Below are 14,409 nucleotides of genomic sequence, written 5' to 3' on the forward strand. Positions count from 1 at the left end.
TACGTTTCTACCCGCATGAGATCCGGATCTTTCAAGGTATATCTCATTTATAGACAGGGAGAAGAGGGTACTTCCACGTGCATGTGTGTGCAATATAGGATATAAAGGTAATATAGTATACATATCTTTAAAATCTTATTGTGATAAATTATTGCCATTAGTCACTGATTAGTACACTAATCTGGCAATAGCTGGTCAACGGCTGGCCAAACAAGTGCAATATAACCCTCTTCCCTCCGTCTATGGACAAGATCTTCCACGCAAGATCCCATGCCGTATGTAGAGTATGTGCCACTGTGAAGGGTATGGTTTTGAAACAGTCCAGGGCACAGTAGAATAGGGATCATTAATGTTGGAGAGCTGGTCTTCCGGATGTCACACATTCCAACGGAAAACAAAGACACACAGTGCCGACCAGTCTCCACATAAACGGCTTGAAACTTTTCAAGTGAATAATTTAGTGAACTACAGACTCGGCGATTACTCAACCTATCAGAATCAACCTATCATCATTGTTTGAAACAACTCTACGAAAATGGTCTGAGGAAGACTAGGTCCAAGCTTTCCCAGTCCTCCGACTCCCTTACTCGCAGTACGCATGTGATGATCAGCTCGGAGTAGGCGGAAAAGCAATGGCGAAGAAAAGCTATGACTACCTCTTCAAGTTGCTCCTAATAGGGGATTCGGGCGTCGGGAAGACCTGCATTTTATTCCGCTTCTCGGACGATGCGTTCAACACGACGTTCATTTCGACAATAGGTGGGTGGAAGCGGCCATGTCATGGCATTTTGTGCTACTTCATGTTAGAATTTATGCGAGCTAATCGCTTTTGAACTTTCGCTCTTGCAAATGCAGGCTCAAACGCTGCAATCTTGACTATATCTGTGTAGGCTTGTTCCTTGTAATTTATAAACCTGTCGTTCGATAAGAATTTAAAAATTTGTCTCAAGTGAGACAAGGGTATTTCGTTTAAATATTTAGCATCCAAACTTTCCCAATGATTTCGCCCTTTCGTGAACAATCTCGCGGTTTAGCTTGGAAGGCTACCATTGCCAGATTGCAACGTAGGGGATGTAATGAAATCCGACTATTTTACGCTAAGTTGTACAAATAAGGCAGCTGTTTTCGAAGAAAATCCTAATAGCTGTGTTTTAGCCCTGATAATAATATCGATTGCAACATTCTAAAGTCCAAAAGATCACCAGTATTTTGGACGCAATGCACATTCCTTACCAAATCGACTTGCCCATGTTTGCTCAAGATCGAGTAAGCTTGAATTGTTTTGCGTGCAATTGCAATGCACAGTTTTGCGTTAAATTTGGCAAAATACCATATTTTTAGTGTGAGAGACATCATTAAGTATTTTATTTTGATCATTATTTCTGCCATGGATTTGAAACTTCTGTCTCTTTTTTTTTTTTTTTCGATTGAACCCGGCATTTTCATCACTTTAATCACGTCTTTACTTAATATGTGTTCCGTTTCCATATAAAGAATTAAAATACTGTGACAGATTTTTCGTCTGTCAACTGTTTCTATATTAATTATTTAAAAATTTTAGCTTACTTCAGTGATAATCTCTGTATTTGTTAACTCACTCATTAAAAAAACTTATAAATATTTAAACAATTTTTAAGCTAATAGATTATCTATTTAGTTAAACAAAAATTATAGAGAATTTATTTTGTTTGAATAAACTGCTCAAAACAAAAAGTTTGTTAAAAATGGACAAGGATTCTTGTATGAGGTCTTTCGGGGGTATTTCCGGTAAAAGTGAAGTTGTAATGATTTCATAGATGATATTTTTTTAGGGATTGGAGTAACAGTTAAGAAATGATTATGGACAGAAGCTATTTTTTGAAAATTATGTAACCGACCTTATCCATGATTGTCTTTCCTCTAAACAGCTAGCCACACAATTTTTAGTTGTTCATTTTGAAAATAAGCTGTCGGTAGCTATAAACAACCGCATGTGTAGTGCAAATGTACAACTTACAAGTAGGCTTGAAAAAACAGCACTTGGGTGATCTAGAATAGTTAAAATTTCTAATTTTTGAATAAAGCACACCTGTTTGGTTCTCAAGAAGTATGGGCATGTAAATAAGTTGCAAATTTCTATCAAGTAGCTGAATTTTGAACATGATACAAGCCTGCAAATAGTTTTTGTCAATAGGGAAGTCATTTGTCAGGCCAGGGACTGAAGTTTTGACTGGGCAAATAAAAATCAATTGGTTGATACAGATAGAAAAAACGCTGTCTTACATGTTTCACGAAGTTCAATTTAAATGATCTTTTCATCTGTGTCAGAACTGCATGGTCAGAATGTCCGACCAGGACCCCATATGCTGGTCAAAACCTGAAATTTGCCAGACAAATGTCCGATGATTGGCTGTTATTTACAGGCTTGTGATCTCACAGTTCAGGACATTCGTGTGAAAATCTTCTGAAATTGATTTTATTCATAATACTTTCGCTGTAGGTAGGTAATAAGTTTTTTGTGTCACAAAAACCAAAAAATGAGGGGTCACTGAATTTTTTTGGTTGTATAATACATACATGTAGCTGAAAAACAACTCTAGTTTTAAAATATCAGTTGTCTTTACTCCACCTGGCCTTGGTGTCTGTTAGTCTAACAACATTGCAAACAAGTCCTTGGATTTCAACTTTCTATCCCAAATTTTACATGAGTTGGTCTTCTGAACAAATTCATTCAATTGGTCACATCCATTAATTAAGGAAATGTAGTCTTTGAAAAACTAATTACTGCATTTGCAAACCTTGAGAGCTACAAGGAAGCAGGATTCAGATATTGCGTGGGTAGGAGAATGGTGAAAGTTTTTAACCCATTACATTAATTTTTTTGTCATTTTCTCACAGTCTTTGGAAAATGTAATATGATCTATCCACATATACTGTAGAAGGGTTCACCAACTGTTTCAAAGAGTAAACTGCAGGCAGAGTTAATGCAATGGCTACCAACCTACCAACCCTATATGTGGGTAGATTTCTAAGTATGCATTCTCGCGTATGCGTGATGTAACTTTACTGTCATTGCAATATGAATATATTATGTGCACACTAAGGATACACCTCAACAATTGAAGGGCTTCCCACGAAGGGGGCTTATACCCCTTTTTTGGTGAAATTTTGATTTTTTCGCAGGTGTTTTTTCAAAATTTCAGCAAAAAAATGTATGCAATATACGCCCTTTGCATGAAGCCCTTTAATTAGTGTTAATGTCCTTAAAAGTTGGCATGGCCTCAGGACCAGGAATATGAAAAAAAGAGTGGAAAAAAGCAGTTTCAGTGATTGATAAATGTGCTTGGTTGTACAACTATGAAATACTAAATAGCAAATCTTGAGTTTTGTGTTTGTCTTATGCAGCTAACTACAACCTCCATGCCATGTATAATATATTATTGTTCTGAACTGAAGTCAAACTTCCCTCTTTAGGTATCGACTTTAAGATAAAGACTATTGAGCTACAAGGAAAGAAGATTAAGCTCCAGATATGGTATGTTTTTTCAAGTTTAGAAAGTAATGTTGAATTGTGATAGTAACTATTGTGACATTTTGAAGAGTTTATCATTCTACAGTAGCATTTCAATAACTCAAGCCTTAGGCTCTAATCATGACAGCAATTTAGCCCCACAATACATTATGAATCTCCAACTTTCATTATCTTAACATACAAGGTCTCTGATCCCTACACCATAGCCATGTGCCCCATACACCATAGCTGGGAGAGTTTTGAAAGTCAAGGCATGCGACCTTTGATTTTCTGTGATCACTCAAAGCTTGGGACTAATGGTAGCCAACTAGCCACAGACTGGTAAAAATTCAGTTTTTGCTAGTAGGTTTTTGACAGTACTTTCACTAGCCATTTTGGCTAGTAAGAATAATTATTGTAAATCACTGGCAAGGATGCCCGACAGAAAACAAAGATAAAAATTAATTAACAATCACAAAAGCAAACCACGAACAAGACCTTTAATTATTTGGGTGCTTTTTGTGCTACTTGCCAAGAGTTACGGCTTTTTTGTGTCAATGTCAACTTGAAATTTCAATCGCAAATAATGCAATAAATTTCTGAACAGTGAAAAGACCTTTACAGGTGTGGGAGATTTTTGGTAATAATTGTTACACATTAGAATGATGTATTATTCAGTGAATGACTAAAATAAATATTGTTACACATCTAATAAAAAATGTCTGACCTCCCTCCCTCCCCATTTCGTCAAACAAATTAGGGCAAAAAAACTTCCACTCATCTGCCATCCGAGACAAGAACTCTCTTATCTCAGACAAGTGGACTTCCAAAAGCACTTGTCCCTTAGAATTTCCCACAACAACAACAAAAAAGATTTCCTGTTTTCTACTGAGTTTGAGTTTCCCAAGCATCTTTGCACTTTGTAAACGAACCTGAGTTTCCTAAATTTCCCTTTCTTTTCCCACAAACGTACACTGTACCTGTTTTCCCCTCCATTTTCCGAGAATATCTGACACTGTTGTTTCGGTAGAGACCGGGATCCACATTCCATATATGAAAAATAAACTTTCGTAACAGCAAATGATGATCTTGTTTGAGACAAAGCTGAGTGGAGCGGCTTCCACAAGTAGTACAACAAAGCCAATGACCTTTTCTTACATTAACATCTGAACAAGGTGATAAGCTATGCCAATAACACATGTATATAAAGTGTTCAGTTAAAATATTACGTTATGTTTTTGCATCTGTCTTGATTTTTGGAAAGATAGATTGGGCCAGGTGATGACATTCCTAGTTTCGAACTTCGGGTAAACAAGTAAGTCCAGTGGGTGTGTGTGAGAGAATAATTATAACAGTAAAAGGCAATGTTATTTTTTAGGGATACAGCTGGCCAGGAACGCTTCCACACGATAACCACGTCATATTACAGAGGAGCCATGGTAAGTTAATCAGCTGCAAGGAGAGTGTTTTTGTTTTAAAATTACTCTATGTGCAAGTTGTATGTATCAAAACCTGTGTACCCTTGGAGGACAAAGATAACAGCGCAGTTGACCCAGAAAATGGGGATCAATGTGATCTGATGACATGTTACAGTGTAATTAACTTCTTTGATATGTTAATTAAGCTATAACCAATCAGGAAGAATATTTAGCCACAAGTATGAAATGAAGGCTGGATTCATAATGGGCCAAGATACAGGTGTATATCAAATTTAACACCAAGTGTGATGCAAATAATTTTATTGAAGTAGATATTTGTCTGCTAAACTGCTTCCTTTTGTTAGCACCCAAACATTTGCTTTTTAATGTTTATAACGTTTCAAGGTTTTACTGGTGTGGCAACTTCTTTAACATTTCAATTCTCTCGTGCAGGGAATTATGCTTGTATATGACATTACGCAGGAGAAGACATTTGATAACATTTCAAAATGGCTAAGGAACATTGAAGAGGTAATGTGTCTTTAACCCTAGGTAACACCTCACATGTTTTCAAGAAATTGATAAAATGAGCAAGTTTTAAGCATACTTTGTCTACAGAGTTCTAGAAGATAATTTGTTGTGATCTATATTTTGTTGGACACGGGTTTAAATTAAAAAGAAATGTATACTTTAATACAGGCCTCAAATTCGCATTCCACCAAAAAGCTAGATAATGTTGTCACTGAAACCAAAACAGTCCAGCTACCCAAAAGATGACTGCCTTTTTTAGGTTTTTATCACCAAGATCAAAACTACAGTCATCTCCCGATAACTCAAACCTTCAAGGGAAATTGAAAACAGTTCAAGTTATCAGAAAGGAAAGGAAAATTGGTTGGAGTTAGCGCTAGGTTCGAATTAGCCAGGGTTCGAGTTATTGGGAGTCGACTGTATGATCAAAATTTTGTTCCTCCAAGTGTAACTTTGATGGAAACAGTTTAACAAAGGTAAATGGCAAGAGTATAGCAAGTTGTCTGCTAGGGATACTGTCTTGGTCCACTACCTAATGCTTTTGTCGTCATCGTAACTGCAGCTTCTGAATAATTGTTCTACTTCTTTTCAGCATGCAAATGAGGATGTTGAAAAGATGATTCTTGGTAACAAGTGTGATATGGATGACAGAAGAGTCGTCAGCAAGGAACGTGGGGATCAGGTTTGTTCAAGATTGTTTTGTGACCATTTGTGCATGGTGATGGAGATCTGGTCCCAGTTATTCAAAAGCCAAGAGCCTTAAGTAATTTGCCCAAAAGAGCTGTCCCTACAATAATGAAATGTGGTACATAACAGCAAACTGATTGTTTTATAAGTGCTGCGTTCACCAGTGCTCTGTAGAGGGATGTGTGTTCCAAGATCATCAAAACAGCCTCATGGTTTGTTTTGATACAACTGTGGAAACTGTGATGTTGACGTCTTAGACTAAGTTTCCTTTGGTTGTTGTTTGGTTTAAGGGGAAAAAGAGCACAAGTCATGTAGTTATTGTTATGTTTTGTGAAAAAAAAAATTGTTGTTTGCAGTGTGTTTTTAACAAATGCCCCCCCCCCTCCCCCCCACCTCTCAAACAAATTACGGCTGTCAAATCAGGGCTTCATTAGAAAAAGTTGACAAGTATTGCAGCACTTATTCATGTAAATGTAATACACTGCTTTCATTTCCTACTTTAAATGCCTCTTACAACTGCTTCTGCATCAACCCCCCCCCCCCCCCCCCATTCTCACAAAGTCAGGTACTTCACCTGCAGTACTAGTTGGGAAGAATCTGCATTCATGAGGGGAGGGGTGTGAGTTTCTCTGCAACACAAATTAATATTAAGCACTAGCCTTTGGCCTACAGGTATCTATTCCAAGTACCAACCTTACAAAACAGTAATAGACATACTTCTGCAGGCTGAAGCATACATACTTTCCTGTTCTGGTGTAAAAATACAAGGCTTGCCCTACAACGTACAAAGCCCCTTTTTTTAATGGGAAAGTAAGCACTGGCAATCCAGCCAATTTGATCTTCTTTTTGCCACAGATTGCCAGAGAGCATGGCATCCGGTTCTTGGAAACAAGCGCCAAGACTAACGTCAACATAGAGCAGGCATTTTACAACCTAGCAGAAGACATTCTTAAGAAACAATTGACCAAGGATAGTGAGGAGACGTCTCAAAATATCCATGTTAGCAATACGCAAGAGAAGAAAGGTGGTTGCTGTTGAAGATGTGGAGGCAGTTACTTTTGTTTAACAATTCACTAGAATGTACAGTCAAATCCATGTAAGGGGGATAATCCTCTAGCTTAACAAATGTATGTAGTGTTTGCATGTGACTTGATAAGGGACAGTGGATTCTGCAGGTATCTGTTCTCAAGGTGGAGTGTTTTAAATCTTGCTGTACATGTAAGTTGTTGATGTCTCTGTACTAAGATAGTACATGTAGCTGAAATGTTGCCAGGTTTTCCATGGAATTGACTGTTTTACTGAATAGAAAAAGCAAACAGATTTTTAGTAACCAGTGTTATCTTTGTTTCCATTTCAGTTACAAAATTTTCTCATGGCCCAGATGCGACAGTGCCTCCCTTTGCTACTGCGCATACATTCTGCATATCTCGGAATGGTCCAAAAAAAACCTCTGATTTCTTAAGGGAGAGGGTGTCTACCAATTCAGAGAAATTTTTGCACAGTTTACGACTATGTAGGAAAAGAAGAATGATGGCTTTCGAAATCCAAAAAGACAACTGGGTTTGGGGCTGGGGTAAGGGGGGAAGGGGTAACCCCACATTTTTCATAAACAGCTGAGGTTCAATTTGGAAAATAAATTCCATACATTTTCTTTATTTTAAAGATTTTTAGAATATATGTTGAACTTGTTGCTAACCTATCTCTGTAAAGTGTGTGGTTACCCCCAATTTTGGGGGGATTCCAATAACCCTTGAAGGGATCGGCTTCCCACATAGGCATAAACTGTGCAAAAACATCTCTGCTTTAGGATCGGAGGCACCACCCTCAACGTTACCCTTTAACCCCTAATATCAAAGAACAGCTTCTCCTTTCTTGTCTCCATACTTTCTAGGGCAACATTATTAAAATATCAGGAAAATTCACCCTCAATGGTTGAACAAGCATTGAAATTTGATGCTGATCACTGTTAGGGTTTAAAGGGTTAACAGAGGTTTCTCTTGTCATTAGTGTTTTTTATAATGTTGCTTCTGATTTCCTTCACCACAGAAAACAGAAATATCAAATATAAACCTCTGCAAACATGGTAGTCGCAAAAAGCACCATAATATTTCTTCATTATGTTCGGACGGTTTTGTCGTTCATCAAGAGATTTTCCCACAGAAAACTTCCAGGCAATTCATTCAGAATGCACAGAAAGTGCTATTTTGTGGCATTCAGTGTAAAAATGTGACCCCATAACACTTTAATCCGCAAGATCAACATTCATATTCTCCTAACACTTCTCCACATATTTCTTGTGGTAACAGTTTGGAGATTTTGTTGTGTTTGTGATCATTTTTATTACTCTCATAATTGACCTGTGTGTGTGTGATGCAGTTGTGATTAGAAGTTTCAAAAGTGATCCTCAAATTCAGGCTGGATAGGTGACCATAGGTGACCATTCAAATTCCTGTTTACTCTTGATTACTTTCATGTTTGCTTTCGTATTATTTCTCTCAGCTGTTTGTTTATATACATGTACTAAAGGGGTATTATCATTTTTTTCTTAGGAATTCAAAAGATTGCTTTATTCGCTGAATAAGGGAGAATGTTTTCTAATTGGCTGTGGAGGCACCAATGCAAACCATAACTTAATTCAATTTGGCAATCACCAAAAAAATGAAAATGCACCAAACCAACTGCTCAGAAATCAAAGCACAAACTTTATGATGCAACAGGAGGCAAGAGCAGAGAAATGGATAAACTTAAGTTATGATTGCTTTAGATTTTCAATTTATTCAGTTTTCAGCAAATGAGAAGAAATTTAAAACATTTTGTATACTGCAATCAGTTGGTTATAATATGTTGCAGAAGTTTATCCCGTCATTATAAACATCAGCAAACACTACCTTTCTTTCATGCAGTAATAATAATTATTGCTGCTTGCCTGTGTACACGTTTTTATAAAATGATTTAGTCTAGAGAAAAGTTAAACAGTAGTTATGAAATAGCCCAGTGTTCATGGGTTTGGCATGTAACCAAGACAAAAAAAGTGAAGTCAGTAAGCCGGATGGTAAATAAAAACCAATAAAGATGGTATGACATGCAAATGAGTGAATATGACTAAACTGATAGATGTATTTTTTCAGTCAGTGAATACATCTGTTATTTATTCACCAGGGTTAAAACATTATATCACATTTCTTGCACATATACCACTCATCGACATTCAATCCTAGCAGTATGCAGAATGTTTGTCTCATGAACCTTGTTTATTGGCCTTAGCTCACACCAAGTCTCCTGTAGCTCAGTGGTAGAGCATCCGAACTAGTAAACGGAAGGTCATAGGTTCGACTCCTGTTCGGAGAACTCAGATTTTCCTTTGTTTGTCTGTGTTACTGACTGAGAAACAACACATCATTTTGTTCAACAACATAGCATCACATTTCTTTCGTAATTGACTAAATTCTTTTCGATTAAGCTCATGACAGCAGGCTTCCCCGTTTGGGATTCGCACTTGCACTGTTTTATTCAAGCAGTGGAAAAGATGAGTTATTTAATCTCCTGAGAGATTTCATACAAGAAGACGTCTTTAACTCCTTCACCTTTGTATTGCCCTTAACAAGTGGCTTTGCCTCATGCGAAAGAAAACTCATGTTTGAGCTGTTTACAGGCATTGTTCCATAAATGGAACCAATTGTTTTAGGTTGAGGTGGTTTATCCCAATGGGGTGAGGCCAAAGTGTGTACTGATCTCCTAGTGTCCATGTCAATGTTTGAGTTGAAAAAATTAACTTGTCTTGACCATGAAATTTGGTACACACAATAGTTACAGATTACATGAACCCTTCAGCCAATGCACATTACAGTATCAACATGGATATTCTCCTCACTGTTTTCTATGTATTCTTTGTGGTCAGTTGTGAGAATTTGCTTGAACATCAGCTCATTATTTTTACCAGGCGAAGTAAGCGAAGTTTACTCCCCTATTAAGGGGGGGGGGGGGGAGGGGGTCAGAAAGGTTTTACTCTGGATCTGGAGAAGAGGGGGGGGGGACTAAAAAGTTTGAAGGTTGATATCATTAGTTTTGGGATTTTTTTTAAAATTCTTCCCGAACCGCATGACATTTAATGTACTTGTACCACAGTAAATCTAACTATAAGATACAACAATGCTAAAGAGTATTTCAAAATGTAATCTCACACCAATAGTTTACACAGCAAATGGGGTCCATTCAATGGATTTGCTAGTTAGATATGTTTGGATTTCACTGGCTGCACCAACAGATAGGTCGCCCCCAGAAATAAGTTGATCCCGATCTAGGCCTTTCACTAGAACAGTTGGGTGAAGGCTGTCAGTGTTTCGCAGGCAGATCATGTCATCTGACAGTGGCAATATAACTTCTTCTGCACTTTCCCCAGTCAAGGACTCCACAACTGCAGCTTGGCACAGTCTTTTTCTTTTTTCTTTCCTCTGTTTTGCCTTTCTCGTGGCCTCTCGCCTCCTACTCACTCCGCTTTCATTGTTTTGAGTGTCTGCCAGTTGCACAAACACCCTGTTTAGCTGCCTTGTGGTATTTTCCAGACTAGTGATTACACTCTGTATCACTTCAACCTGTACATTAACATACGTAATAGTTTCTTCTACTGCTAGTGGGGCAAGCAAAAGGCAGGCGAGTAAAGCGCTAAGTGGAGGATGAGAGTATGGCAGGCTACTACTTAGGGACCGGTCATTATTTATGTGGAGGGGGGAGGGAAAAAGAAGGAGGTGTGTCAAGGCTGTTTTAGATTGGCTAGAGGGGGGGAGGCTAATTTTTTTAAACAATTACTAGGGGGGTCATCATTTTTTAGGTTTTGCAAGGGGTCTTGTCTGTGCTTTTGCAAATGGGATTACTTTCACGAGATAAATTTTATTTCAAAGATCCAGGTGAAGATGGGCAACCCAGTTAGAAGAATATTGTAATAAACTTTATTCCTTTAACACACACTTTAACAAAAGACATATCCAGATCAGCGTGTTTCAGGGCTTGGTTTTAGCCTCCCACGCAATCGTTCGTTTTTTGGGGACTCGGGAGGCTAGGTTTGATTTTGGCTGCAGTTAATATCAAAATTAACAAAATATTTGTAAAGAGTGTTGACAGGCCTAACACGACTCCTGCTGGTGTCGCCCATGTTGTATACTTGACCTTTAGAGTTCAGTTTTTACGAGTTTGTCTTTTGAAGATAGGATATAATAAGTGGATCCTGATAAATTTCTTTCAGCAAAGGTTGATTCTCGATAAAATGCCATTTACTCATTAAGATGTGCTTTAGGTTTGGCACGGATGGATTGTATTGTGTTACTAAGGGCAATATTTTCTTGCCCATTTTTTGCTAGTCTGACGAAGTTCCGACTTCCTGTCTGTAAATTGAACTCCTGCGAGGACTTTATTGACCAGAAGATCTGGGTAGCCTCCTACACGCAAACGTGACTTAAAATCTCTTATATTTTCTTCAAAAAGAGTTTTTGAAGAATTGGTTCTTAAAAGTCTAAGCGCCTCGCCCTTGATAAAACCTTTCCTGACGCTTGGGAGGGGGGAGGGGGTTATCAATGAAATATTGAATTAAGAGGGGGGCAACTTGCCATTTTTAGGGCCTGGCTAAAATTTTTATCTATTAAAATATTTTTCTCTCTCCCCCCCCCCCCCCCCCCACCCCAACCCCTCTACATAAATAATGACCGGTCCCTAATTTGCGTAAATAACTGCGAGGATCTTATTCTTCTATTTCTAATCTGCCCATGACGACGGCAACGAAAACGTCACTTGAAAATAAACTTCGCGTTACTTCCACTAATTCGCGATTATTCCAATCGTTCAACTTGTACAATGTGGGCGAAGCATCCGGGAACTAAACTGATAGCAACGGCGTTCAAGTTAAGAAGGGGAATGAAAAATTCACCGTCGTGTGCTCAAGTTCTCCACAAAACCTTGAATTTAGTCATTTCATCTTGTTGTTTTGCTGGTGACGGCAAAGCAATGAACAAAAACATATAACACGCGGACAAAGCGTTTTTACCCCCATTAAAGCTATTGTTTTGTGGCTTTCTTGTTCTCGTAATGCCGTCGCCGTTGCCTTGTAAGTTCCCTGAAAAACGACATTTAGGTCACATGATATGTACCAAAAATGCAAAGGACATTATTCGTTTCAAGAAAATGTTTTGAAATCATTTTAATACCTTTTGGTTACTAGGTCCTACTTGAATTGCTTTTAAAATACATAGGCATATATAATAATTGAGGTACAGTATACAGCTCAATTTGAAATGTATAAAACTTCAATTTTCAGACGCTACTGACGATTCTTTTCGGTAAAAACCTATTTAAAGGCCTTAATCGTCTTAGAAATTCGGATTTAGTCTTTTAATTTGACAAAATATCAGCTCAAAACTTCGTAACACTAGAAACAAATTCCATTTGTTTACGTTTATGTCCGGTTAAAAATTGAAATAAAGTTCAGCTAGCATTATCGAAAGCCAACAACAGCTACAGTAAAAATTGGGAAATAACATTCTGTTTCCAAAAACTTTCTGCAAATTTAAACTATAGGATCCGAGCATAAACTGTTTTAACTTACACAAATATGCCTTTACAAGGCCACAAAACTGACGACCTAGGAACACAGGGAAAACATTAGCTGCTTACAAGATTAACTAGTACAGCTTAAAATATCTTGATACGTGATTCATTAAACTTCCTTTGTGTTAAGGGTAGTACAAAAGAAACAGAAAAAGCGAATGACATTTCTGACACTCAAGAGTCAAAGTTTTCAATTTTCCATGCTAAACTAAGATAAAAATCAAAGTTTTCTACATAGTTTTGGCATATTAAATCAAAGGGTTCCTTTAGTACTGGAATTTTTGACAATCTAGTCATGCTTTTTAACGAATGGTGAGTCATTACCCAGTATAAGAGACCATCCTTGGAATGGCTGGACAGTCACCTCATCAGAGGTGTCTGTCCTGTGGACAGTAAAACCCAGCATTCCTGCCACCAGTGCAGCAGTGTCCTGTGCACCAGACAGATCTTTGATGGTGAGTGGTACGGTCACCAGACCACTTGTGAAATCATCAGCGCTAGTAAGACGCCGATGTCTTGTTCCCTCCAAAAACTCAGTGATCCATCCTTTTATGGAAGAACGGCTAAGATAGACACCTGAAGAGTAAGCCTCCTCATAGTCCATAATATGGCTCCACCATTTTCTATCTGGCCTCCCCTGATAGGTTTCAAGCAATTTGCAGAAAACATTTTGCACCAGATTCCACCATTCCAAAGGAAGGCCAAGATCGTTCTCTATGGGTTTCAGCAGTGTCCTCAGTACCTTTAGTTTGGAGGTTAATTTCTTCCAGTCTTCCTCGGTTCCTATCATCTCCACCGCCGGAATTCCACATCCAAGCATAAGGCGAAAGTCAAAATATTGCTTAACTGAATACATCAGTGTAATCTGCGAAACAATCTTCTGCACTAGTGTAGTGGTACTGAAATCTGCTGTCATTCCATCCACAAACTCAGGCACTTTGACGTTTTCCTTAATTGCCTTCGTTATTTGATCGAAAAACCTGCTGTAGTTGACGGTGTAGATGCTGCGGTCTGGCACTTGAACCGTAATATCCTTCTTTCCTTCATGCTCCACAAACATCTTGCGAACGGATTCTTTCTGTGAGTTCTTGTCGATGGCGCAGGCAACTCGTTTGATGACACAAAACCACCAGTCATTCGGCGACGTTCGGAGTTTGTAGTGGTAACTGTAGGCTGTAAAAATGGCAGCAAACATTCCACAGTCCCTGGACTGACGTAATGAGAATATTTCGTCTTCTGATCCCAGTGCGGCAATTGTTTCTGCGGGGACTCCTTTGCCTTGTTCCTCTCTCCCTTTTGTTATCACAGCGTTAACCTCCGCTGCTGCACACTCCTTGAATAACTGTTTGGCTTGCTTGCGACCTTCCGAAATATGGTCGATGAAATCTTTTTGAACCATTTCGAGCTCGGCGAGTGAAACACATTTCACGTTCAATCCATCGTCCGTTATGTACTGCACAACTGGACGTACACATTTCACGTTCAATCCATCGTCCGTTGTGTACTGCACAACTGGACGTATTTTAGAATTTTTCTTCCCCATGATTCTGTTGAAAGTCGCACAGATGCAGCACGAATTGAACAACCTGAAGTATTACTGTAAACGCTTCAAGCACAAAAACGATCGATCTGACAACTTTATGTTGGACGAAAGAAATTTCGCAGACACGTGCACAATATATGTGTCACTCG

The 14,409-nt window shown here is 38.4% G+C and overlaps 2 protein-coding genes across 2 annotated transcripts; one reads left to right on the forward strand and one right to left on the reverse strand.

Annotated features, from left to right (window-relative positions):
• Positions 1–589: 589 nt before the first annotated feature.
• Positions 590–7,453, forward strand: LOC146476372 (ras-related protein Rab-10-like). The gene is made up of 6 exons (XM_085114545.1): positions 590–759; positions 3,454–3,514; positions 4,869–4,929; positions 5,362–5,439; positions 6,029–6,118; positions 6,979–7,453. The coding sequence occupies exons 1-6, from the start codon at positions 633–635 to the stop codon at positions 7,159–7,161; spliced, it is 600 nt and encodes a 199-aa protein (XP_084970671.1). The 5' UTR covers positions 590–632; the 3' UTR covers positions 7,162–7,453.
• A 4,842-nt stretch (positions 7,454–12,295) lies between these two features.
• LOC146476373 (uncharacterized) lies at positions 12,296–14,396 on the reverse strand. Its single transcript, XM_085114547.1, has one exon. It carries the CDS (start codon positions 14,258–14,260, stop codon positions 13,007–13,009), a length of 1,254 nt encoding a protein of 417 aa, XP_084970673.1. The 5' UTR covers positions 14,261–14,396; the 3' UTR covers positions 12,296–13,006.
• Between the last annotated feature and the right edge of the window lie 13 nt (positions 14,397–14,409).

The sequence above is a fragment of the Pavona decussata genome, unplaced genomic scaffold (assembly GCF_977016875.1).
Source record: "Pavona decussata unplaced genomic scaffold, jaPavDecu1.1 SCAFFOLD_77, whole genome shotgun sequence".
NCBI lineage: Eukaryota > Metazoa > Cnidaria > Anthozoa > Scleractinia > Agariciidae > Pavona > Pavona decussata.